Genomic DNA, 27,899 nt, shown 5'->3' on the forward strand with positions numbered 1-27,899 from the left:
TTTATTTTAATGGAATTGTTAACCAATTTAAATTAGTTATTTAAATGTTAAACGCACTGCCAAAAATGTTGGTGACGAACACTATCGTAATTTCTCTGTCGATTTCTTGTATGGGACTTTAAACTTCGGTGGTGGCACAACCGTGGCCGCTGATTCAGTACTATTTAAGTGTAAGGGGTTATATAGGGGAGAAAGAACTATGGGAGATGGAAATTTTGATCGCACGTGTCTTCTTTTCCTAGAACATTGTAAAGACGCAGTTAACTTACTTTGCGTGTCCGTGTCGGAATTGAAATCGTTTCGTGTGACGGGCCAGGCGTGGTCACGCGATTCCGCCATATCTTGCTCACTGCTAGACACGCACTGCACCATAGCCTGTAAATGTGATAAATAATATCGATACCCGAAATTTGTATTAACGAATGAGATTTGTTTTTCGAAAATCAGTTATTTAAATCGTTGGATTCGGAATTTTTTGGTCCATTTTTTTTTTTTAAGTGATGTCTGTGACACGCTTTTGACTCAGAGGAGACTGCATTGTCATCTGCAGCTGAATCTGGAAATGTCAAAGATATCTTTTTCCCGGGAAAGTTCGATTCCCAGTACGATCAACATTTGTGTGATGAACATGCTTGTTGGCTGTGGTCTGGGTGTTGCAATATGTATTTGCAATATGTATTGTAGTTTATTATGTTAATCGTGGAAGAACTAATATTAATATTTACCGAAGAGCTAGCGTCCGCGGGTTCGGGCGACTTGGTGGTAGTGTCGGCGTAGTTGGCCTGCGTGGACAGGCAGCGAGCCGCGTACAGGCGCGGGCTGCCCGCCGCCTCCAGGGCTCCCAGCGGACTGCCGACACACATACCATTGCATACACAGACTACAGAGGAGATAACCTTAAAAATATATATATCAGGCCCAAGTTCACCCACAACATAAACATCACTTTTCTTAAAACAACTGTTTAGAATTTACGCTAAATTTTCTGAGTTAAAAACAGTCGTTTCAAGAAAAACGACCGTTTATGCTGTCGGTGAACCTAGCTCATTGAATATTCATTTACTTTAAGTTAAAATTCTGGAGTGAGATAGGAACTGAGGGACACAAAACTGACTTTCACAAAAGTTCAATACATTTATTGTAGCTTGGTTGTTGTTAGTTTAAGGGAGAAAATGCGTCTCGTATGTTTTGCTAATCTAAAAGATGCACTCCCACTTTTTCGATCTTCCTATTATTCAACATAGTTAAATAACAAATAGTAAACTAGGCTACGACACTGACCTGTGCGTGGTGGTGTCGGGCGGGCTGCCGACGGCGTGTGCGCTGGGCGACTTGCCGCGCTGCTGGTTGACGAGCGTCTGCGTCGACACCGAGTGCCGCACGTGCGGGAACCCGCCCGCGCCCAAAGGGAACTCGCTCATGAACTTCATGTACCCGTCCTCTGCCTTCACCTCGTTATCGCCCTGTCCGCGCCCGAACGCCACCCCTCTATGCTTCTCCTCCCTAACATCATCCTGAACGTTACTCGGCGGTGACTCCGCAATCCCCCTGCTCTTATTATTCGCCATCGACTTATTAGCCAACAAAATATTCGGATCTATACTCAGACGAGACGCATTACCCCCCTGCAAATTAGTCGTTATAGACGACATCTGCGTGTTATGAGAGTTCGACACTAGAGTAGTCTGCTGCTGCACGATCGTTGTGTTCTGGTGCACGAACGTTGAATTGCCGCGGTTACTTGTTGCAGACGATAGCGAGACTTGTTTTGGAGACAGCGGAACCATTAAAGCTTGTCCCATTTGATTCGTCTGAATGAACTCTTGTGTCTGCATATTACTTGACCTTACTTGCGGGTTATTGAATGCGACGTTCGTCGGGCTCAAATTGGCTAGCAAAGGGCTCAGTTGGCCATTAAAATTGGGACTATTCATCATAACTTGACTGTTAGGGGATATGAATTGGGCTCCCGGACTATGCTGGGATTGTATTATTTTTCCTTGCTGATTTTGAGCTCGCAAAACCACACCACCGTTTGTGCCAGCCGCAAATACACCAGGATTCTGTACAGGGGTTAAAACATTTTGGCCGTTGACTGTTTGCAACTGTAACTGCATAGGCATCCCTGAGGAGTTATCTGGTATGATGGCGGTGCCGTCAGCCGTCATCACCATGCCGCCGAGGTTGGGCACGATAAACTGCTGGAACGCGGGGAAGTTCGGCACGACGCCACTTGCGTTATTGATGAGATTAACGGGTTGAAGTAGATTGATTTGTTGCGACGGAGAAGTGTTCGTAATTATTTGTTGGGACCCGAAGTTATTAGCGTTCCCTTGCCCATTCATTACAATATGTGCTGGTGTTCCAGATTTCCCGGGCACTATAGTCAACGCTTGCAACATAGGCGTTGGCGAAATGTTATTATTTGGAGATAATTGGAAACCACGAGGGGAAAACTGAGGACTAGTATTATGTTGTGGAGAGGAATGATGAACCATGATATTATTTGGATTTTGCTGAGGGGCAGTTATTTGTAAAACATTCGTAATATTTGCTGGACTCTTCTTTTTCTTACTTCGCTTTTTCAAACTTTCAGGCGACAACATTGCGACACCCTGCACAAAACTATGCTGGTTTTTGACATCAATTTGGCGGGAATTCTCATTTGGTGACTGTCCAGACACAATACCCCCGGCAACTATTTGTGGCAGTACATTATTCTGTTGCATGACTTGTCCGTCTACAGCCATCATGGGCGGCTGTATGACAAACGGCGCCGGCAGCGTGTTGACTACGACCGTGGGCTGGTTCACCATGGGCTGCATTCCCCCCACAGCCGGCACCACTTGCGTCACTGACGTGGTCACATTTGTCATATTTCCCTGTATAGACGCCATTGTTGTCGACGTCTTCGGTGGTGGAGGTGGCATTTGATTATTCGATACCATAATCTGTCCAGTTGACGATATTAATATTTGCCCAGGCGTTGTTGAACATGTTCTCCTATTTAAATGCGATAGAGACATTGTTTGCGAGCTACTCGTTTCTAATTTTGAGGGTAAACTACCGATTACATTTTGCACCATTTCTAGTGGTGACTTTGAGATCATGTTCTGTGCTGTCGTGCCAGCTATGTGCAGAGGATAGCTGGTTGGTAAATTAACAGCATTTATAAATGGATCTGGCTGATTATTTGGAATGGCGTATGTAGTAGCTAGATTCACACTAGGCGGCGGAGGTGGCCTTATGAAATTAGCTTGAGAGGCATTGATGGATGTAGTAGCGGTGTTGGCTTTTCCGGCTAAGACTGAGGTGACAGTATCCCGAGTGACGGAAAATCCGCTCGCCATAGTAGTGACAAAGGTCTGCACGTAACAAGCTTGTATCAACGTGTGAGCGGGGCCGCCACCCAAGTGAGGCGGCGGGCAGTACCCAGGCATTGTATTCTCCATTCTCCTTCTTGGCTCCAACCTAAATAATTCTTGTGAGGGTTTCAAACCAGGTTTTACGCCAACCATTGATATGTTATCAACTTCCATGAGATTTTTATTGACATTATGATTAGATATGAAATGCATTACTTGAGTTCCAGTCATAGACTGATTGCTGTTAGGCGGTCCAGGCGAGTTATAAGGGTACATTTGATTGCTGCCAGGCGTTGAAGGGTTGCTAAAGTTATCTCTGCAAGAGCCAGAGTTTGAATAAGCTGGACTAGGCATGGGGTAGTTGCAATTTGATTGCATTTGTGAGCTGTTGCTGCCATTACTGTGCGGCGTGTCTGTGTTGCGGGAACTGTTGGACAGCGTGGGCGACGGCTCGGGCGGCTGCAGCGTCTCCGTCATCGACACATTGCTGGTGCTCACGGTCGCAGCTTGAATGGGTCCACAATTATCGTTAAGCATTGGACTCCGTTCAATGAACGTCGACGATGTAACAGGATTGTCTTCAAACGAATGTTTAGGACTAGATGTCGTAGAATTACTCTCTAATTCCATCTTATACATATGGTGTTTCATATATTTAAGGCGCATTTGATTATCAGAAAAATCTGGGCTACTACTCTTCATAGACACATTACAGCCTTTACAACATTGTGGAATGGTATTATCCCCAGATTTCTCAGACAAAACGCTGCTGTCTGGTGTACTCGATGGCGATTGTGACGGATTTGGCACATTATTCCTATACACGTTTGATTCGCCCGGCTTAGACATAGCATTTATTTTATCCATCTGATTTTGCATGACACAACTGGCGGCGTTAGAACCTTCATATTGATTAGCTTCGTATGAAGAATTCATTCCAACTTGTTTAGAGATAGTATTGTTTAATAGAACAGTTTGTTGAGCCAAATAACCGCTCGGGTCGTCCATGAATGATGGAACACTATTGATTTGCGCTTCATCGTTCATTCCTTTTTGGTCCTGTATCATCCTCATGCCATTGCTGCCAAATGTGAGAACTTTGTTCTCTGTATTATTTTTCTTTTTGGCACTCTTACTATTATTGCCCTTTGCTTTCTTTTTGTTTGTATCTACGACTGGCCACTGCTGACCCATCATATTATAATGCTGCGGTAAGGGCGGCACACGGGAGCACATGCCTGGATTGCCGGGTTCATTGCTCGAGAAAGAACTATAAGATGAGGAAGATGAATCTTCTGATATACTTGTATTTGATTCCTCATAGTCATTCTCAGATTTAGGCAATTTTGAACTAGGACTGGTCATACAGTTGGAGGCGTTAGGTTCATTTCTTTTCACTTGCCATGGAGGCGTTTTAGCCGGATTGGTTTTCATCACTGTACCATTTTGAATAACCAACTGTCCTTGTGGCACATACTGACCATGGCTTTGAGATTTATTTTGGTTCATATTTTCTGCCAATTGAGTTCTATATCCCTTCATGGCCATTTCAATCTGTTTTTGATTCTGCTGTATGAATATTTGTTGTTGTTCATTAATTTTCTGCATTACTTCTGGTGTTAAAGCTTGATTAAAGCCACAGAACATTTGTGATTCTTCTTCTTTAAAGGGATATTTGCCTGGTACATTTTGCTGTACAACAGATAATTCTTTCTTTTCTTCTTTGCCTTCTGGTTCAGGACCACTAGGTACACTCTGTGTCATGGTGGGGTTGTTTTTCAGGTGTGTTGATTGTTTTGTCCCGGTATTCACGCCGATTATTTGGCCGTTAGCACCTCGCACTGGCAACCCAGGCAAAGGTGAATTAATCGGTGAGTTGATATTCCTTTTTTGTGAAATCTGAGCCTCAAAATCTTCAATTTGCTGTGAATGTTGAGATATCCAGCCACTATTGACCGTCAGGTAATGGGAACTTCTTTGCACGTGCGTCTCTTGTTTCATTTCGTTATCTTGTGACGCAGTATTTGGTACATTTTGTTGCATTGGCTGGTAAGAAGGCACACAATGTTGGTTTGTTGATCTTTGAGGCCCCATCACAGTTGTGGATTCGCGGTTCAACTCTGTTTCTGGTCCCTGTAAAAACAGAAATAAAAGTCACATAATAAATTCGAAATTCCAATAAACGGTTAGAATATCAGTGAAAGGTTAACATAAACGTCGACAACATGCGTAATAAAAATAAGGAATAGCCTCAGATAGGTAATGCCGCTGGCAACGGTTCAGCTCTTATCATGGCTATGAATACTTAATACACACGTACCTTGAACTCGTTGCGCGGTTGTTCCCTCTGTACCATCAATTGTGACACGCTCGCGTTTGTGGGGAAGCCTGCTCGCTTCTTCGTCTTTTTCTTTAGCACGGATACTTCTGAGCTCGTTACTGAAAATTATATTAATATCAAAGTTAATCTCAAATTCGCAGTTTCCCAAACTCATAATTACAATAATCTCCCTACATAAAGTTACATAAAGTTTTCAAAACATAACTACATCACCTACTTACGTTGATTTCCTCCTAAATAATTCGATTAATGCTTACTTTGGATCAACTAAAACACCTATCAATAAATCGGGACAAAGAGATTCACAACATATCTAAGTTAAATAGAAGAATACAACAAACTCTGTACGCAAAGTCATTGAGTGAGGTGAGTTGCGGGAGATCGACCGGGTGACTTTGAGCTGCTCTCCAGACGACCTAATAATTTAAAACAATATATCTAATAAAAAGTAAGAGCTTCACAAGCGAATTGCTCAACTGAAACTTATCATTTTGATTAAAAGGTGAATAACTGTTTTTATTACATAATCCCCAACTACTTAAGTATCCACAAAGTTTTGAAGGGTCTATTTTAGTTCACGTAAATGTCTGTCTACATGGCTCCAATCAGAAATAAGCTATTCTGAAGGCTAAAAAGCAAAACGTTATTACAATGTAGAAAAGCTAATACTCCGATTAAGCTGTCTGTTATGCGTTAAATAATGGACAATAACAACTTGAGCTGTCAGTCCATAAAACTGACAGTACCTTATCAAAACTGTTTATGAAGTCGCAATGTAATTATGTATTACGTAACAAAGGGGCGGCATTACGTGACGTATTATGATGGCGTTTATTATACCTCGACGGCTAAGTTTTTCAGTTTCATCCAACGACGATGGTCCCGTAATTTGATAGTGTTTCATAATTAGTTAGCAAGCCGAGTATAATACCGTTATCTATTTGCACATTATCTAGCAGATTTGCAATTAAAATACGGGTTGTGTGCGGCTCTCGGCGAGTCGAGGGTGGTCTCCTCGGCGGCAGGGTGCAGTAGGACGGGGCGGGTGCCGGCCGGGCGGGCCGCAGGGTGGCGCGACTCGTCAGATCAATAGTCGGAGGGGCGCGGGCCCACGCCACCGGCCGTTCTGCACCACCGCCGATTGTTTCAAATTACACCCGCCTTTGTTCCCGCCACTGATCGAGTCGCCCGAGTTTTTGTTTGCTCTAAACGACCGACTTCCTTTACGGTAATTACGCATTCTGCGGCGAGCCGTACAGATTTCCCGATTTACTCCCAATGCAGTTAATGGTGTCATTATGACAATATTACTGGACTCTTATAACAACGTATAATAAACAGAGGCAACATGAAAATTATTTTTATTTTATCTAAATGAATATTGTGTTTCATGTTGTAGTCTGTAAATAAGTTAATTAAGACTGGCTCTGTCGGGGTTGTTCGAACAATAACAAAAGGATCTCGTTATAGCTGGTATTAATGTTGTTGACGAGTGTTGATTGAGGTTTATAAATAGCTTTATGAGACAATAGGCCCATATCAAAGGAAGATGAATAAAGCGAAACAATTAAAGATATGTTAATTATAATAGTAAAAACACAGGTGGAGATAAGAGTGGATTGCGAGGGGTGTCGGGCGTTCTGCAGGTTGTTACTCCCGGACGGACGGCTGACGAAGTGCAGTTACTCGCTATTCATGCCACACTAAATGCACCCCCGCGCCCCTCCCACTTGCTGCCACTTAACAACAAAGAGACCGCTTCTACCCTCTTTGTTACAAGAAACAACTTCGTCCTACGAACAACCACTTTTCAGTGTTAGTTTACTCCTTTGGAGATAGCTAGTGCCGACGTATAATGACACTGCTTATTTATCTTCTTTAGAATACTTTTCTTTTATTTGCATGCCTCTAACGAGTATGTTTTTTATTCAATGTGTCTGCCAATATGCTTAAAGTTTATTGCAAATAATATAATTATAGGTGTTAATAAGCATGATGAGTAATAAAAATAAAGTAAACTTATTAATTGCACAGTGGAGTATCTAATTAGGTAATTTATCATTTAATTTTTATGTAATGTTGTATGAAAACTTGTTGGGTTAAATGGTTCAACAAAATTAATTGTTTACCCATATGTTATATCTTGAGATGTATTCTATTATTTTAAGACCTAACCATCAAACGTGTCTGGTCCTGTTGTAATATTATATTATTTTGTATACTTGAATTAACATAAATCAGGTGCTTTTGTAAAAGATTTGCCTTCTTTGTACAATTATCTATTAGTGAAAATCCTATAAAAATGGTTTTCTTTTGAGGTTCTGATTTTCTCAGACCCACGCTATAATAAATACAACTTGGTAACTAATTGATCGGAAACGCTACATTAGATAATATAATAATATCAAATGCCATATTGAGACTGTGACCATGTAGCGTGAGCAACGTATACATTTATGGCCGGATTTATCATTGGATTCTTAAAAGCAATTTATTTAAAGTGGGTCTTGGGAATAGTAGTACGTAAGTCCGCCTATCTTCCTACGCCAACGTGGCTCACGACTGACGTCAGTGTGAATGTTACGCGTTTTAAACGTGTCGCATAATGGGGTGCCTACGTCATCAGCATCAGCGCAACAAACGCCGGTGTAAACCTTGTTAGTATCAATGTGCCAACTCTTATTAAAGGCCGACCGGTAAGGTGTGGGTCGGCATTTTCCCGGCTAATCCCGTTCGGTTCACACTCATGTAATTGGATGAAGGAGGGCCGAGCTCCGAGATTGCGCCCGGAACGCCCGCCCGCTAATCGGATAATAATGCCCCCGATGAACCTACTGTTACACCAAACTACAAACACATTAACTATAAACTAAGTTTGAATTAAAAACGGTTTACACAAACAAAATAACTATTTAGGGGTTTAAAAGGTACTTCATTCAACGCTGAGTTAGTCAACGCGAGTGTTACACAAAAGCTTTTAATTTAGAGGTAAATGCCCCTAGAGGGTGGTGACACATTTCGCGTTCTAACGATGGCCCCACATTTCACGCGACACTTAAATACTCCTTTTATAAAATTATATATACAGTTTATAACATAAGTGTACAGATTTACTTATGATCAATAGAATAATATGTAGGTAGGGCTGAATTCAGTCCGCTAAGCATTACTTAAAAGTATGTTAAATTATTTAGTTTTTCCTGCAAAGGCCCCGTTGAATTATACTTAGGCATCGTTCAGACCAAACGTATTGTCGGCCGCTGACTGTGAGCGCGCGTTACGCAGTTTATTGCTTTTCCATATATATTGAAATTGTCGTTCACACCGAACCGACTATACGCTGTTACGTCGTCTGTTGTAGCTGACTCTCAGTAGCCGATTATTTTACTACGCGACTATGCACGGCGGACGCGGATTGGCTACGCGGACGCAGTTGCCGAATAGCGCCGCTCCGCCGCGTACGCACCGCCGCTCCGCCGCGTCCGCACCGCCGCTCCGCCGCGTCCGCACCGCCGCGCAGTGATGCCAGAGCTCTTTTATGTGTAGAATAGTCGGCCGCTCAGCGTACGCATCTAGTGTGAACCTACACGAGCGTATTCTTTTGTTCACACATGTAGCGCATCGTACGCTATAGCCTATTGTCGGCTTGGTGAGTACGCGTACTGCAGATTGAGTCGACGTTCACACTGAGGCCGACTGTGAGTATACTCACAGTCAGCGGCGGACAATACGTTTGGTGTGAACAATCCCTTACGTTTATCTTTCAGGTTTGTAAACCTGACGCACATAAACGTCTATTAGTCCCGCTCAAACAGGTCATCGTCCTACATCGTCGCTTACTCCCTTCTGTTACTATCCCAAAATAGGAATGAACCTACTTTTTTTCTGATCCATGGTTTGCGGAGGTGGAGTTGCAGGGGATTGCGAACGCGCTTGCAGCGTCGTCAACAGTTTCCGCTTGTGATTGCACAGCTTGGTCAGCTCAGCGCCTGAAGCTGCCTGATACGGCTTACTCACCACCTGAGGAAAAATAAAAATGATTCTTTAATTTAGATGATATAATCTCGTTTCATCATCGCCTGTTCCCATCAATTGAGTAGCCATTTGAGAGCTCTCGCAACAGGACAATTAGAGCGATCTTTAGGTCTCTTACCCCTATCTCGTCCCTACACATAAACATTAACCGTCTTACCACAAAAAATTTTAAACGTCAGTTTATGCCTTGTCTAAAAAAATGACAAATTATGACGTTGACATATGGTTCATTTTGCAGCCAAAATTTTATTAGACAAGTGTAAAACAGGGTTTAAAGTTTTTGTAGTAAGGCCCTAAATAAATTATTCCTATAAATATATGATTATATTTATAATTTATAAATAAATGATATCACTGTTATTGAACAATCAGCGTGATTCAGTGAATTGGGTCGTAGAATTTTACTACAAAATCTCGTTTGCCCTCATCTATCAAACGTCGGCTTTGGACCCATCTCTCCAGTCACTTAGCCATTACGAAAGAGCCTTTCTTTCAAAAATAATGTAGTTAGGTAAGTTTATCAATATATATTTGTGTATAAACTGAACATCAACAGCAAGTTATGTGCGTTACAATACGCAAATTGAGCTATAACAATAATCATACATAGGTAACTTTATTTTCATAACGCGTTAATAATAACCGGAATCGATTGGAACTAGGCTACTTTCAGCATTACCAGTGAGTGTAACCAATCATAGAGCGTTGCATTTCCTGATTTCACGCCAACCAACCGCTAGTTACGATCTAGATCGCAGATCTAACATAACACCTTAGATTGCTTCATGTAAATAAGTTATTAATTATACACATAAATCCTCGCAAACAATACGCCATTATGCCATTATAGAAGTGCTCCTTGCTTCCTCGTTTAAGTAGTGCAGAAGCTATAAGTTCGATTAAAATATAATAGAACGTAGCAAACGTAAATTGTTTATAGGTATGGCATGATTTTTCTGTGGATAAGATGTTTTTCCTAACTCCTTCCCGTGCAAGGGATAACTGACGCAGAGAGATTTTATTGATCACCAATATTACATCATAGCAGCTATGCTATTATGTACGAAACAAACCTGAGGATAGGTAGTATGTGTCATTAATCGATCAGGTTCGCAAACTTAATTAGTTTGACTATGCTGTGGTCATTGTTCGATTTAAGCTGTGCTCACAATGCAACAGAGTACGCATTGAATACAGTTAGGTTGCGATAATATTGTGCTCGATCTGCGAACACGTCCGCCATTCATTATGGACGGACGCCCACTGTGCACGGCTGCACACGCAAATTGCTCCACGCTCGCCCGCTGACACAGCTGCATACGACTTGTACCCAATGTTTGTACAAAACGAGGAAATTGTCGTTCCCGCGGCTCTAAGTAACTGGTGTGTTAGCACTACCACGATAATGAGAGGGAGGTTTAAAAAGCTGTGAAAGTAGATTTTATTTGAAACTGTTCTTTACCCCTGTTCCACTAAATGTGGTAACACGAGCGTAACATGAAATGAAAATAAGTACGCGATTGTATATACATACTTGATAAGTCATTCGAACTTTGTTGAAATCTTCTAGATGATGGACGTAAAATTTTGTCTTGGCTCTCTTCAATAATTTCTTGTCACAAACTAGAACCTTATTTCTTTGTTTCGTTAATCAGCATTTAAAAAAGGACCTGCAAATTCCACCGCCAATTGATAGATCCAACTCCGCAACTCCAGAATGTTAAGCACTCGAAAATTGATGGTTGCGGAACAATCCATAGACAAGCTAAACGAACGCTTGTCCAGTTTTTAATTAACATAAACAAGCCTGTACCTTCATGCGGCGCAAACAGAAGGTCGTGGATGGCCTTGTACCAGTTAGCGTGCAATCACATTTGCAGCTAAACGTCAAATTATGACTTATGGAATACATGACTAAATACGCGTGTCTAACAACCATTCACGTTGATAATTAAGAGCATTAATGTTATTTGCTCGTGCGCTTAGAAGTGAGATAAAGGTGGATATCATAGAAGATCATTTCTAAGATTGCAATGGGCGGAACAGATTTTTGGAAACTCTTCACAGTTTCCAGATACCCTTGTTTTTTATTATTATTTAATATTTTATAAGAAACAATCGTGACGTTATCAATAAATTAAATTGGGCATCTTGGTTCTGCTAACAAAAAACTTCTCAGTGATTTCTATTGCAGTAAAAGACCAGTTTCGAATAAATAGTTGACTAGAAGAATGCTAAAGATCATTAATTTACACTCATGCATCGAAATACTTTATTGAACCAACCAAATTAATTCAAGCATTCTCGTAATTAAGTACTTGTTTACCAATACCTCGTACCTAAATTGAAACATGACGTCACATGCGTTCGGAAGCTTATTAAAATTCAAATAGTCACCTATTAGAATGCTAAGCGATCAAATACGTACAACCTAAATGGTTACACTATTGCATTGTCTATTGAATTATAGATAGCACGACTAAACTGTCGGTAAACTGTATGTCGCAATGAGGGTTAAATAATAATAAATCCATATTATCTATGCATTAGTAATGATGCAGAAATGAATAAATGCATTATGAACAGCAAAGAGCCTGAAGTAAAAGAAGAGTGAAGGAGGACAGCAACAAAGAGATTCCTTAAAACTTTGAAGTCTACAAAGAGGCTGAGGAAGAAATATAACAGGTTCTAGTTCCGTAATTCCGCTAGTTCTGATATAGATAAGCCTGCGCCATACAATGCATCTGATCATTACAATATGAAAGCAATCAACGTGATGGACGCAGCTACATCGGTGTGACAGACGCGTCCTGAGTTGAACACGGCGCGCTAACTAATGACTAGAGTCTAATTAATAGCTTCGTATCGCAGCATTCGCAGCTGAATGCGCTATTTGACTCAATTTCCAATAGAACTTATGGAATGCAAGTTTGTAATACCGTAGCCTACTTACAACGCACATCGGGTTGAAAAATAACCAACAGCATCTGTTTGCTTTATAGGACTTTGGCTTTTTTCTTATTCAAGTTATGATTTCACTAATTTAAGTATTCATTTAAAATTTTATATTTTTAAAACAGGCAAATTGCATAGGTACATCTTATTTGCGTGCGGTATAGCAATTCGTCAAGTAATTTGTCACTGTTTCGTCGGGAGCTCGGCACTAATTAACGGGGACATTTACGGCTGCCAAACTTGCCTGTATCGGTACAACACGGCTCCCCAATTTCCACACCCCCACTGCGGTGGCCGCAGTGCATTCCATGCAAAGTTAGTGCTGGCGTCCTGATAAATTACGTCCAAACACCCCACTGGTTATTGTATTGCAAATAGGAAATTTTGTTCAGACTGGCGACTTCACACACCCATTTGATTAAAATTTTAAAATAATGGACGTGTATATACAAACATAAACAAATCATTCCACATAACGGGTCTAATTTGCATATAAGAAGACAATCTCTACTCTTGGCGTTTGAGTCGTTATCTTGCCGTTGAACGGTAGGTGAGCGGTCGTAAAAGTAAATTAATGGTCCCATTCTGCAGGATTTACCCTTTCGTAATTTGGGTCAAACTCTCATCAAAATGTATAAATATTTGCGAGGAGTACCTATTAATGGAAAACAGCGTTACTTTTTATTACTTTAGATACATTTAGGCAACCAAGCACATGTATTCAATGTTCAGGCAGGATGATCGATATTCATTATATTATGTAGATGCTGACTTACTTCTTTAAAAACTGTTATGGTGTTATTAGGTACAAAAATTGGTTTTAAAGAAAAATACCACTTTATTGTAATAACCGACATGGGCTCATAATCTTATGAATTTCTTATTGATACTAATCAGATGTTTACCTAATATTGTATCCATACAATCAAATGCAATAACACCCGATAATCGCTGCTTAGGGTGAGGGGAAGGGAAGTTTATCTTTGTATGTGTATTGAATATCGATAGCCTTGACCTCGATAGGAAAACAGGGGGTTGTTGCAGTCCCCTTGACACATCATTTATTATTTACGTTGTACACCATCCAACAAAGCGGCGATTAGATGGTAAACTGTCCTAATTTAAAAGTGAATTGTATAACCGAGACAATCCTCAGTTTATTGTCGAGATGGACAGCCTCGAGGACTGTCATAGTATATGGCTCCATTCTGCACTGGGAGCTGATCCTGGGGTTTACAATGGTCAATAAACAAAGCTCGTAGACTCAGACAATGCCGGCTTCGGTGGCTAGCTAGCCGTATCTCACCATCGCCATCGGGGCGGCGAAGCGTGTCGCTTACGACTGTCGGTGAATACATTTTATTGTCCCATATGCACGCATGTTAACTCACATAAAGTCGGCTTGTTGTGTAGAAATAAGCCCTGCGGACGTTATTACCTGCATAAACTTTCATTTGCCTTATGATTATTACTCAAACATCAAATAAATTATGTTGTTCCCGATGACAAGCACACAACTACACAGTTACCGCTCCCTCAAGATGCAATAAAACAGGCATTAAGTTGCTTAGTTACTAGGCTATAATTAAAACAAAAAGAACATCTGTGACAAGGGACCATAACAAGTAAAAGTCAGACAAACAAACGTCCACGGGTCACAGTTTAATTAATTTAAAATACAGAACAGCAAAAACCGTTACAGTAAGACTGTTTTGAATAGAAATTGTGTGAACAAAACCATACAGCAATAGTACCAAGAACCAATACAATTTATTTAATGTTCTAGCTCTCGCTTTATTCCAAACGAGGTTCCTATCGGATCGGAATGTTACGTACTGCCCTGCACGGTCGCCACTTTCACCTTACTGTTGGAAAGTTGGCAGCGTTTAGAGACCGGCTAAACGTTTATTAAAACTTACTCGCACATTGTGGTACGTTTTATGTTGTTATAACTTTATCCATGCCTCTAACTTCATAATCAAGTTCTTATTTGTTTTTAAAATTATGTAATCTACCATAAAACATATTTTGCATAACAAAAATTAATGCTTTACCAATCCAAATTGCCGCACGGAATTAATCGGTTACAAAACGAATAACAGATTGAAAGTAGTGATTTAAATCGAATAACATTGAGCATAAGGATCACGACCTCGATCGATCGCTTAAATGAGCTTAAATGTCACTTGGAGCGGTTGCCACGCGGAAGAGCCGTGATTCTTTGTTCTCAGATGAAGACAAGTCAAAACAATGAGATACTATCGCCACAATGCGAACCTTTCCAATAAATCGACATTGTTTACCAGGCGATCCAAGGTGGCGTGAGTTGTAAATTTAAAACTTTAAATGTCATGGTCTCCTATACTCTACTATTTTTGAAGTAGGTTGCTATTCAGATATTTCGATAGATGGTTCACCAGCTATATTCATATTAGATTGTCAAAATGAAATCATTATCATTAATTTTAATAAAGCCAGAAATATGCTCGTGATTTCTAAATCTCCCTAAGACTCTCGCCAAGTAACCAGAATTATAATACAGAATTTATGTTTGGAATCAAGCGATCATAAATAGGGACATAATGGTCTATAAACGTCTTAGCAACAGCTGAAAGTGTGGTCGCGATAGGATCGTTGTCAGTGCCGGAGGGTCAGCGCTTAGCTCACGACTGGCGAGGACCGCGACACAGCGTCACGATGGTGGAGCCGACTACTACGCAGGTAGTTATCATAAATACTGCTATATCTGGACATGCGGAGACAGCGATCAGTGAATTGTATGCCTCAGTATGGCTCTGGACGGACCGGGAAGGCGAAAACAGGAAAAACCACCTGTAAATCACCCGAAGACAATCCACTTGGTCAAGTTATACCTACAAGGTTGCTATTTCAGCCTATTATTGAAAACAGAATCTAGCTGTTTCCAGAAAGCTCTTGTAAATTTAAAAATTACAATATCATTTTAGTATATGGAGATCAGTGTTTCTAGAGGTCCATGTTTTCAACTCAAACACAGTACAATCTAAAATTCCCGGTTTTCTCCTTTCAGATTTTTTTTTCGATAGTTATTTTACAAAATTAAGGAATTATCTATCTCATAGCCATAGATCATACATAAATATAGATCCAGACATGACTAAATGACGAGCGTAGTTGCAGACACGAGTTGATCAGTGCTTCAACTGAATGTGAAATCGAGATGTCGCCGAGTGTATCTCAAGACGAATGCATGGAACAAAGAGGAATCGATGAGAGTGCAGGAGTGTGGGGATACAGGCGAGTGCACCGACCTCCCCCCACCCCCACGGGCCGCGGTGCAATTTGTACATTTCAAGTGCATACAAAGGCGATGCGAGGAGGTCGCAGCAAGCTTTGACAGAATTAACTTGTCCGTCGCACAAATGCAACTGCGAAGGCTCACCTTTATTGGATCGCCTGTACAAACGAGACAGAATGTTAGAGGCATGCACTTCACAGTTCATCCCGTTACATGCTAAATGACTTTACAATTGGATTTGCCATCTTCCAAAGGGGCTATGGAAGCTTTACCTTTATCAAAATTATTTTATAGATCTATGCGAAAATTATGTAAGTACGCGATTTATGGTTTATTAAAACCATTACTCTAAAAAGTCTCTATACTTCAGCAAAAAAGCTTTGAAGTTGAGTGGTTTGATCTAGTGTTGCCTAAATTGCACAACGAGGCCATTACAAACAAAGTAGGCCAAACTAGAGTAAAATAACGAGTCACTTGTTAAGCAATGGTAGTGTGCTCTGAATAAATATAATGTGACCACTCAACTATGTATAATCCTCTTCTTGTTATCGACAACACGTGGATCTATAGCTCGACGTGTATTCTACTGTGACTAGAGATCTCGGGGTTTATGTGAATGCACCGCATTTATTCCGCCGCAATAATATGAAAAACGTCGTTTTAGAGTTAATCAAATAGGTTCTTATATGACCGGAATTTTATGCTTATTAAAGTCATGATTTTCAGCAAAATTGTTTCGCCTTAACATCCATGTAACTCAAGTATTTTCATTCGTGCTGTGTAAAAGCTTCGCCTAACAAACCCGTGTCTCGTTAAACAGGTTTAACTTTATATAACCCATAAACAAAAACTCCATTGACATTTATTTGGTGACAACTATATCGATAACAGGTTGTAATTTCACATGCTGGCTGGTATCTCGAACCTCACTAACATGACACTAAAATACAGGTCTTTATTTTTGTAATGCGCATGTTATGTAATACTGCAATACTTATTTATATTTTCAACTAACTGAATTATGATCAAAATGTATCTTGGCTGCTGTTCTTAACACTATGAATTCAAATTACCCATAGGAAGACTTAAAATGATACCCAAAACAATAGAAAGGAACGAATTTGTATAATATTCGATTTCCCATTAAAAGCTTTTTGTATTTTCAAAAACAACTTACATTTCGGAATTAAAATAGCAAGAAATTAAATCAATATAATCTATTTATTTCATCCTTTCTAATGTCTTATTTATTTATTTTAAATATGATAGGTACAATCTACATAATTCTTATTAAATGAAGTCACAGTTTACACAGATCTTTTCATATTTTAATATCGAGCTGCGACACATTAAACATGCAACTATTATTACTCGTATTTTATCGCCCTCACTATATGTCAAGGTGACACTGACATGATAATTGCCCTAATTTATTAAATTAATGTCTCGCCTCGCCTTCTTTGCGAAGTCGGCCCTTCACTCTATTATATCGCAACGTTTATCATATTTATTCATACAATTCTAATAAGAAATATTGAGAAGCATTTTTTACCAGCGGTATTTAAAAGCTGAAAGTACAGCTAGGTAGGTACTCGGGTAGTAGATAAATTAACGAAGTGGTAAATAAACATAATAGTGTTAAAGGTATAATATTTCATAGCATCATTTCTTGGTACGATCCAATATGAAAGAACACAAATTTTGCAGATATTATCTCTAGAATTATGCTTTTTTAACCGTAGTTTAACCATAAACATTCATAAATGGATAATATAAATGACACATTTTCGCTTGGTAAGATCGTCAGAGACGTAAAAAGTTTTAACGCGACTCGGTAACCGGCTGCGATCGAAACATTCCCAGAGCAGAAAAAGTGGAACGGCTCGACAACAGGCATTCCTTATGCCGATGAATTGCTTTATGGAATGTATCGGTGAACCTCATCGGATCTGAAGCCTCAGCTGGTAATTATTCCAAGAAAAATTTCATTGTTTTTCAAATTGAACATAATTATACTTGTGTTAAAAAACAATATGACTTTTTATTACCTTAGGATCAAAACTGAAGGCGGTTTCCGGCCTCAATGGACATGGGAGTCCACACTTACAAGTGCCGGCAGTCTGGAGATAGTCCCGCAGTTGTGGAAGAGTACTCAAAGCTGTTCCGCTTGGACTGCAACAAAAAATAACAACATTAGATTTTAGAAGTGATTCGATCAGTAGCAATTATACGACGTCTCATTAACGTAAACGTTTTAAACGTTTAGCTAACATCGCTTCACTGTGAGTAATGTGTATAAGTAAACCGCAATTATAAGCCGCGAGCAGAACATAATAAGGATATCCCATATCCTTATGATAAGCCTTAGGATCATGAAGAGAAATCCCTCCATAAAATATACGTACTCTAATATCATAAAAGGAATTATCAATTATGATAGAACCAATTAATTACTAAAAACAATGGCAGGAACAGTGAACATACCTACACTAAACTTAATTGTGTAGTATTCAGCAAATTGTGATTTCACTTAATAAAGCGTACCTATATGAACTAATGAGAGAGGGGAAGCAGTGATTCATGTAAACGATCGAAAGCTTATTGAAAGCGCATGATGCAAAAGCTTCTAGTCAAGCGTGATCGCACCCCAACTCGAGCGGGTTAATCACGCGGCTAACTGACTTCAGTGCGGTCAATCGATATTCCATTTCTAAACCTCTTTGACTCTCTTTGAGCTTAGCCCAATGCTCATTAGATCATGCAATATTCAGTCAGGAGTTATATGTCAGTAGGTTGCTCATTAATGTTTTAATTAACCGTTAACGCTTACATGGTTTATAAAGTAAACATATTATCAGGTATAATTGCAGTGAAACGCCTTGTTTAATAGTGACATAACTTCACCGCAGATTGTGTCGTTCAAAAAGAGATTGCAACCACGCAGCAGCGCAAAGGGCCATTAAGAACAATTTGCAAACAACACAATCCTTTTACGATGACAGCTTGGGGCATAGCTTGCCGCCATTATTACACCTCGATTCGCTTTACAAACAGCCTCTTTCATAAATGCTCCACATGATAATTCACGCCGATTGTTCACGGTCTGGTACACTTGGTAAAGGTAAACCGCAACCGCAAAAAAGATTTTTGTTTACCCGCTTTTTATTCATGCGCGGAGTCTGCGGCTTTGACCACTATACGGGGTGTTCGCGGTCGGATAGAGAGTAAACGGGGAAATTCATTTTTTGCGATCGCGTGCATGTTTGGGGGAGCGTGGACGTAGACAGCTGCCGATAATAATACTCAACACACGAACTCTTTCGCACCTTGCAACCGCTACTATCGCCCGTACTTGTGTATTCAAGACGTCAGTTAATGCTTAAATGATAATGGAATCAAAATACCGTGAAACAATCATAACATTTAACCATTAGCTAGTAATCATAATAAGCTATGCCAGTGCACGTGTGACATTACTTAAAGTGTTTTAACATTAGACAATATTTAAAACTGTATCGGTGCCTATTACAAAACACTGCAAAGATCGTGATTAGCTACAACCACGCTAAATATTCAGTTTCAGACTGCTTCATTCATTTCTGCCCGTTCCATTTTTCATCTTATATGAAAATTACATTTTCAAATTGACTTGTTTACGCAAACAAATTGCTTGAAGTATTTTTATTGCCATTGACATTGTTTAATTTTAGACCATGTCTAACGAGTTTTAATTCCTACTGTTGCCTAAATATGTACTCATGTTTAGTTGTATTTGTATCCAAACTATTTTTAAACACATGTCAAACGTCTGTTAAGTTTATAAATAATAATTCTACAAGTTCAGGACAACTCATAAGATATTGAATCAGAGCAGCTAATAAGACCATTTTTATGTCCCTGCTTTTAAAATAACCATTCGAACATAAATCCTATTAAAGCCAATGTGTCACAGTATGTTCCACGAAAACAAGCTATACAAGTCTGCGTTATTATGCAGACAGTCGTCTTTCATAGCCTTGAAAAATACTTATTTATGACTAATCGCAGTCGCTGTACAATTTATCCTCATTGACAAACATGAAAACAGATAATATAGATAATAAAAATAAGATACACGTTCAACTTAATTATTTAATTTTATTCTACGGACAAGTTAGCCTCGTTTTTGCTGCACGTTGATAGATACACATACAACAAAATAAGTCAGACAGACCAATACGTGAGTACTGCGAAGATATTATTTAATTACTGTAACCAGTTACTTTAAAGAAACCGAATAAAACTTGGTAATTCTTAAACCAATTCCAGGCTGTCCCTTCATTTCTGGAGAGTGAAACCAGCAAGTCACGCGATTATCCTTAATTCATGGGCAGTCAAGATTTTACCTAAGTATAAGACAATATCTTTAATATAAACATTTCTATCATTTTCTTAACTGGGCGTTTGACGATGCATACAATGTCCTCTCCGGTTAAAAAACAGTACCCATAGATTTACCTACGAAAGCATACGTATTATTATTTCCATACGACGATGTACTCACCAGAGTCATAAAAAATCCTAACATCGTTTTAACCAGGCACGTAAGCAATTTAAAGACAATAAAGACTTTATCTACAACAGAAAATCTTCATAAGGAAAACGGTTAATCAACAATATGGATCACAGGACCAACAGAGCTCACAGTTTCCTTTTGTGACTAAAGAAATTAAAGGAAATATTGATGGTGAAATATCATCTTGAGGAGACATCGGTATTATTGGTCCCTAGTATTGTGATTGATCTCATTTCCTTTGTGACCGCCGGGGCAATGTATAATGGGTGAAATATTCTGGCGCCAAGCCAATGTACGCTGCCGCACAAAACATAACGACATTTTGCTCCACAAAAAATTTAATGATAATATTCGGACTCAAAATGAGAACAAAAAATTGTTTGTTTACTTATAACTACATCCTTTATTAATTTAAGTTGTTGATAAATATCCCATGATTGAAATAGTTCTTTTGTAAAATATTTCGATGAAAATTAGGGTCAAATTCTGGCAAGACATCCAATGATCAAAAGTAGGATTATATTCTTCTAAGATTCTTCTTAGTACCAAGTCCCCTCATTGGCATCAAGGATAAATAAAACCGCAAAATTATATCACAGGAGCTCAAAGAACGAAGAAGAAGATCACAGAGACATTATTAATCTGTTTTCAAACAACGTTTCAATTGTCGCAACAAGGACTTTATCAATACAAACAGGGTGAGTGCCGACTCAATACTTATAGTCGATAACGAGTTGAGTCACGAAAGGGTTTCCCTGAGTGACTCATTGGCAACTTGCTCGACCCGACCAAATAGCTAACTATGAAAGAATATTGGCTAACACGGTGCTTCGGATAAACTTCATCATAATGTACCTACCGATGATTACTCAAGTGAATCATCATTTTCAGCTAAAGATTAGATGGCATAGACAGATGCTGGCTGTAGGACTCTACATACATAAGACTTGTAATTTTTTTTAACCGAGTCGTTATTTTTATGTGAAAATCGTGGCATTGTCTGACTAAAGGAGTGAAAAACCTACATAAAAATTTTCAAATATCTACTTCCTAATTCACTTCCCAGTTCCATTGACGAAACGCAAATGAATAATGATAACAATATCAATCCAACTTGTTTAATTAAACGATAACTTTCCAAAAAGTGATGTTAGAAATAATGGTGTAGATGACGCTTAGAAGGTTGTACAATACTCTACTTGTTTTCTCTACCTTCTTGCTGCTGGAATTCCCGAAAACCCTAATGAAATTCATTACAAAATATTCAAACAGCATAATTGCTTAGCTTTTGGCATATATCGCAACGGAACACGAGATAATATCGATGAGTTGGTAAACGGGTAAGTTACAAATTGAGCTTTTATTTATTCATGTGAGGGGAACGAGGTTGAAATGGGTCGAGGCCGCTCCATAAAGGACACTCTTACAGCCCGGTACTAAAGGGTTTATCAATGTCATTCTATTGAAAAGACTTTGGGTCGTAAAATAACATCTTTTAAAAGCGACATTGCGTCAACATTGCAGATTTTATCTTGTAGGTCTCTTTCTGTGCTATAAAGTTTTATTCTGCTAAGATGCTTGGGAGTATTGTAGAAATATACATATGTAATTAACTGCAAATTACAATGCTTAGAGCTTAGAGGATTTTTTGTTTCCCTTTATTTTTCATAAATAAAATCATGGTTCTAGACTTTATTTTCCTTTGCTTATTAAGAATCCAAGTTGACATTAACATTAAATATCGTAGGTACCAAGCAGCAATTCCACCTGACATTTGACTAAGTGGTAGTTTAGAGCTTGATAAGCGGTCTAGTATGATAGTTTACCCGACGTTGAAGCGAACAACTCGTGAGACGGGCGCCATTTATTTGTGTCACATAAGCAAAGCAGCTTACGTTTTGTAGCGATATAATGTTACATGTGTTAATTCCATACCATCTTCTAGGGCCTTAAGTATCTTTGGAATACTGAAGAGAATAGAGGTTAAAGCATAATTGCTTCAAATTAACTTATTTCGCACTTACTTAACTAACGCCCAAATCTATATCCCCCCATACCCATGGCTGCGCAATAACAGTATATAGAACCTCATTCTCTTGAAGTCGGGTAATGGACTTATCTTTAATATAAAGTACCTAGCTATTATATAATAGTATTAGAGTACAGGTGAATGGCCGGACCTATGCGACAAGTATACAGGTACAGCGGCTAAGCGATCAACCGACCCCCACTATACGGCTTTACCGATGTTTAATATCTTTAGCAATAAAAATAATTAAGGACACATAAATATAATTAGTTTTATTAAGTAACATCGAAACTCATGCTCGTTTACAGTATGACAGATACCTAACAAGATATATATTTTGAAATAAGTAAAATCGATTAATATTATTTCAGCTTTGGTTCTTAAAAGCATACTAATTACAGACCTTTGTAATTGCCCTACATTATTACATTATAAAATAATTTAAAACTTAATTTAAAAAACCTGTCCAATAATGGAAGATACTTTTTCTGTTTCTAGCGATACAATTTAGAAATAATTACATTTCCAAGTACGAAGTACTGACCCCATAAGCCAGTACTGTACACTCAGGTATCTAGATAAATAATTACAAATTAAAATAAAACGATATCACAGGTGAATAAAATGTTGTCCAGTCAAGTTCAGGTTTGCAGGTAACACCTGCCACATGCCAAGCGAAGCCAAGCGCCGCATCGAAAAGCAAATAAATTCACTTGAATACTGCAGGACGTGTAACGTCGCCTAGTTTTTGCAAGGCATATTTCAAACAGTTTTTCTTAGATTCGCAAGGCAACCTTGACTCGATCCCCTCGGCTACGCTTCTGTGGGAACGATTGAGAACACATTTCATTTACTTCGTCCGTCTGGAGCCCATGTGAGCTGACGCATCCGGCGGACTTCACGCAAGGGTCGTACGCCACTCGTCGCCGATCATGTTTATTTATCTAACTCCTTTAGCTTACAATACCATGAGATTATACACTCAAATATTATAAATCATGTTTCATTCTTCTCCAAAATTTGCTATTATTTACATTAACTTGCGAATTGCAGGGTATCCCGTCCTAAGACATTAGAACACGAAGCGAGCTTTATGGATATTATGCAGTAAATCCTTAGTAAAGAAATATGTTTTATAATGTATTTTAATTACCTATGTAACAAAATAAACAAACTGATAGGTATGGGGTTTGTGTACCGCGATTACTTTGCAGATTTTATAGAAGGTATTTGGTATAATCACAGCTGGTTGCTGATAAGGATAACAATACTGTTTCTTAAGTCAAAGTACGCTAATTAATTCAAAATAATCGAGGAGTTGTTATACCATATACTAATACTGAATCACGATAAACAGCTCCGTCAACAAGTTATTAGATTGATCATGTATGGAGCTAAAACAGGCTATAAGTTGTTAGTTACACCAAGTTTGAATAATTACATGTCACGACGTTCAAACAGTCCAGATTTAACTTTAGCAATTAAGAATAGTGAGACTAATGGCCGTATCATGGATGTTAAATTCGTTTATTTGTTGTTGAGACGCTCTCCACCCAGAGTCGGCGGCGTGCCTCATTTAATGGAGCAATAAAAAATGTTCGACTGTGCTTACGTAATCCATATTATTTCCGCGTCGAAGCCAATGCGGAGGTCAACGCGCGTATGATCTCGCCTCCCAGCCTCATTGTCACTGTTCCATAAATTTTAAGCCTGATAGACTTTATGAAGAGTCATGAATTCAAACGCTCACTCACTGTTTTGATTATGTATCTGGTTAAATGAATACTCAAAATGATGTTAGAAGGTCTATCTTGTGACCTTGCGCATACATTAATATAACTCGTTTCTCGTTTTTAATTGGTTTATGTACTAAAAATATTATCTACCTATTCTCGTTATAAAAACACTTGTTAATGGTTATGAAACGTTCTGTTATTGTTATAGTGAATTTTTCGACGATATTAATGTCTTAAACGTTAATACAGTCAAAATTCCATGCATTTGTGCTGTGTCCAGTAAGGATATGATGTTAATAAATGATTATTGATGTTTCTTAAATACGTAGAGAGGAGGAAGGGGCTATGGTCCTGATTCCAGAAGCAGTATAGTAGGTATATAAAACACGCCACATAAACGGTTGTTTTGGACCTTATCACTTGAATTTGCACTTGAGTCAAATGTTTAAACAATAGATACAATTTATTGGTGCAAGCTTGCTGCAGGACAAAAGCTAAAAGAAAGTTGAAACCAATTGTAAATCGGATCAGAACGCTTGGTGACGCCCATGAAATCCGTCGAAACAATTGAGACGAGCCGTATGAGTTGCAAACGGACAATCCCAACATTGTGCAACCTCACAAAGAAGGCCAGAGAAATCCATGAGTATACAATGCGACTTTCGAAAAAAACACAGACGGTGTTCTTTACCTCGCTTGCGATGGTGGCTATAAATCAGTTGAGCAATAGCTGGTCCCAACGTCAATAAGCACACTGACAATTGACACAAAGAAAGTAGAAGAATAAGCTTTTTATTGTTTCTTGTAACATAATTTACGACGGTCGAACAGCTGTTTGTGCTGTTACATCGGCTGAGGAAACTCTTGTGGCTGCCGGTGCTGACGCAACGATTTCTGATACGAGCGAATTGTGTTTGGAAAACCTAATCTCAGTGATGTAATAACTAAATTATGACATCACAAAGTTGTAATAGGCAGGTACACAAATTCTTTAGATAGACAACAAACTATGTATTTACTTACTGAGATCATATAAAAATATTCATTTATTTGGACTGTACAGACAGTGTTAGTGCAGCTACAAGGAAGCTTGAACGCAAGGCTATAAAATAAAGCTTTATGGCACTGCGTGCTAGCGAAGTGTTTGTTACAGTATTGTTCAGTTTCTGTGTACCCTATTGCAATGACAGATAAGAGAGGTGAATGCGCGTAGATGTTACAGCAGAATCTGTTGAGCTCAATCCTTAAACGCTGGTGATACGACACGTAGGTACGGTCTACTAGAATAGGTACTTAATAGATTTCAGAAAAATTACATGCATACTTAGAACATTGTTGCTTATTATATTACGTTGAGATGGTTTCAGAACGCAATAACGTAAAGCAAACGCTTAAAGCAACGAAAGGCAACCATTTCTTTAATGGGCCCACATTTGATTTTTGCAGAACAAGGCAAGGAATCGTTAGATTTTAATTGAGAAAGTGATACATATTGTCGATCAACAAAAACGTTGCTCTTGGAAGACAAGATAATTAACAACTATGCAGATTTCAAGCGGATTGTTAAACAAACAGGTAAAATTATAGGTTGTGACTACCTATCTCAAAACTACAAAACCAGTTTTTAATCACCGCAGGTAAACTGTGAATAAAGGTTTATAATTCAATATTACAAATTTTAGATACAAGTTATAAAATTAATTAATTTGTATCGGATCATTTTGGTTCGCTACTTCCAGCTCCACCTTAATTATTTTGTGGTATCTATCTAAATGACCCCCATTTAGTTTCGTTAATTAATTACGAAACAAACTATAGAATACTGGAATGTTGTGTTATTTATATTGTACCTAGAGGTGACTGTAGTAGACAGACAAGGGATCTCAAATAATTTCTACATTAGTTCGTTAGTAATTCATTGCAGATATACCAAATGTCTCAAAAGAAAATATCAAGAAAACTGACATCAATAACGTATTGCAACCAGATGCTCAAACATTTATGATCACGCACGGCCCATATTCTGGCAATCGACTAATCATGTTTACTAACTATGACAGTTAAAATTACGCAGCTGCCCAGGATTTAATAATATGGTATTAGGATGGCTAGCGTGCATTACGAAAATAGGGCAATGATCAGATCTATTGATCTAGTCATTCATTTTGAATCAATTAATTGGAATGGAGGTCTAACAGCAACCATTAAAGTATACAGAGCCTGACTTCGGACTGAACGAAATGAAAAGACGACAAAAGAAAAGTTATTTTTGTCTTCAGATGATGAATAATATAATATGTATTCCTTTTAGCTGTTATGGATCTTATTCAAAACAATAAAACTTGAACAGAAATAGATTTATACTTCTCAAGAGCCACTCTTTTCACATTTCAAGTTACGTAACATAATGGCTTTATGATGTTTGGTTAGCAGATGCAATTATACGTTCTGCAAATAAAAGGGTCTGCAGCCGTTTGGTCCAAATGCTCAGTTTTATTGGTGTAAAGTAACTTTCTTCACTTACATCGAGAACGTCCGCACAGCTGCCGGACTGGTTTGTCCACTTGTGCCGGATTGATTTAACGTTAACACACGATCCGCGGTGCTCGGCGCCGCTGTATTCCACCAATACTTCATTACCGTTCAACCATCTCGAACATTGATCGTTAAAATAATATTACTTGAGAGGGTTAAATCGCGGGCTAGTACGGAGTTGTGTAGAAACAGTGGCTGGATAATTTTAAAGAAAATGTTTATATTTTTTTCCTTTTCTTTTTTTGTTGTAGCATCTCCGATTCGATTAACCCTTAGTTGCTAGAGCTTCTCATTTCTATTGGAATTTAACTCTTTGTTGGTAATACTTAAAATCCATAAATCTCTTGAGGACGCTCTACGAATGTAGCATGGAATACGTTCTTTTGCATTTTGATATTTTCTGAAATTGCCACTTCATTATCGAAAATCATCGAGTTTATTTCTTTCCGTTTTTCCTTGTAGATAGTGACAGAGCAATAATTAAAAGGTATTGTATGTATAAATGCTTAATCTTGAATCTGTTTTCCGAAAAATTGGATTCTCGATATCGACTGGACATGATCCAGCCATACAATGTTCTTTCCATTATTATGTACGGTAGTAATATTGTAGCCATGGGTTAGCCTCTTCTGTTAGTTTCGCAGATACTGATACCCGATGAGAGACCCTCGTATGGACGCCTCACGCTCATAGCCGAGGAAACGGATCCAGTCGTTTCGCCTGTGTTTTTAGGTTTCATACCCTAAATCGCAGGTCAATAAAAATATCAAGAATATAACGGTTGCCGGCGCTTTTTTATCGTGTATCACTGTCTGAATTAATATCTTGCAGACTTCCCGAGAGCCCCGCAGACAATGGGGTGCAACCAAGTATACATTTCCAGGGGCCTGAGGATGGACATACGCAACTTTTGAGCTCTGCGCCCTCGTTCGATATTAGCACTTAGGACCCCTTTGTTGCGAGCGCTCAGGGCCCCAATTAAAGGTAAAGACGGCCTTGACCGACGACCTGAAGGCGCAGATGACCCCCTAAATTCACATTAAGGTCTTAAAAACATGTTATGTCAGATAT

At 38.8% G+C, this 27,899-nt stretch overlaps 2 protein-coding genes across 3 annotated transcripts in view; both read right to left on the reverse strand.

The window, feature by feature from the left end:
* LOC110374954 (large ribosomal subunit protein eL24) overlaps positions 1 to 26,458 on the reverse strand; it is a 215,331-nt gene extending 188,873 nt beyond the window's left edge. Inside the window, exon 1 of the mRNA XM_049838805.1 lies at positions 26,453 to 26,458. Coding sequence (XP_049694762.1) covers positions 26,453 to 26,457 — 5 coding nt within the window. The 5' untranslated portion in view covers position 26,458. The remainder of the gene's footprint in view (positions 1 to 26,452) is intronic.
* Positions 1 to 27,899, reverse strand: part of LOC110374337 (uncharacterized) — a 35,376-nt gene that overhangs the window by 5,196 nt on the left and 2,281 nt on the right. For both annotated transcript variants that reach the window (XM_021332009.3, XM_021332015.3), the window contains exons 2-7: positions 18,022 to 18,145; positions 9,585 to 9,726; positions 5,686 to 5,804; positions 1,282 to 5,498; positions 726 to 849; positions 270 to 375 (exon numbers count right to left, since the gene is read on the reverse strand). In XM_021332009.3, coding sequence (XP_021187684.3) covers positions 270 to 375; positions 726 to 849; positions 1,282 to 5,498; positions 5,686 to 5,804; positions 9,585 to 9,726; positions 18,022 to 18,145 — 4,832 coding nt within the window. The remainder of the gene's footprint in view (positions 1 to 269; positions 376 to 725; positions 850 to 1,281; positions 5,499 to 5,685; positions 5,805 to 9,584; positions 9,727 to 18,021; positions 18,146 to 27,899) is intronic.

This window comes from Helicoverpa armigera, chromosome 12, assembly GCF_030705265.1.
Source record: "Helicoverpa armigera isolate CAAS_96S chromosome 12, ASM3070526v1, whole genome shotgun sequence".
NCBI lineage: Eukaryota > Metazoa > Arthropoda > Insecta > Lepidoptera > Noctuidae > Helicoverpa > Helicoverpa armigera.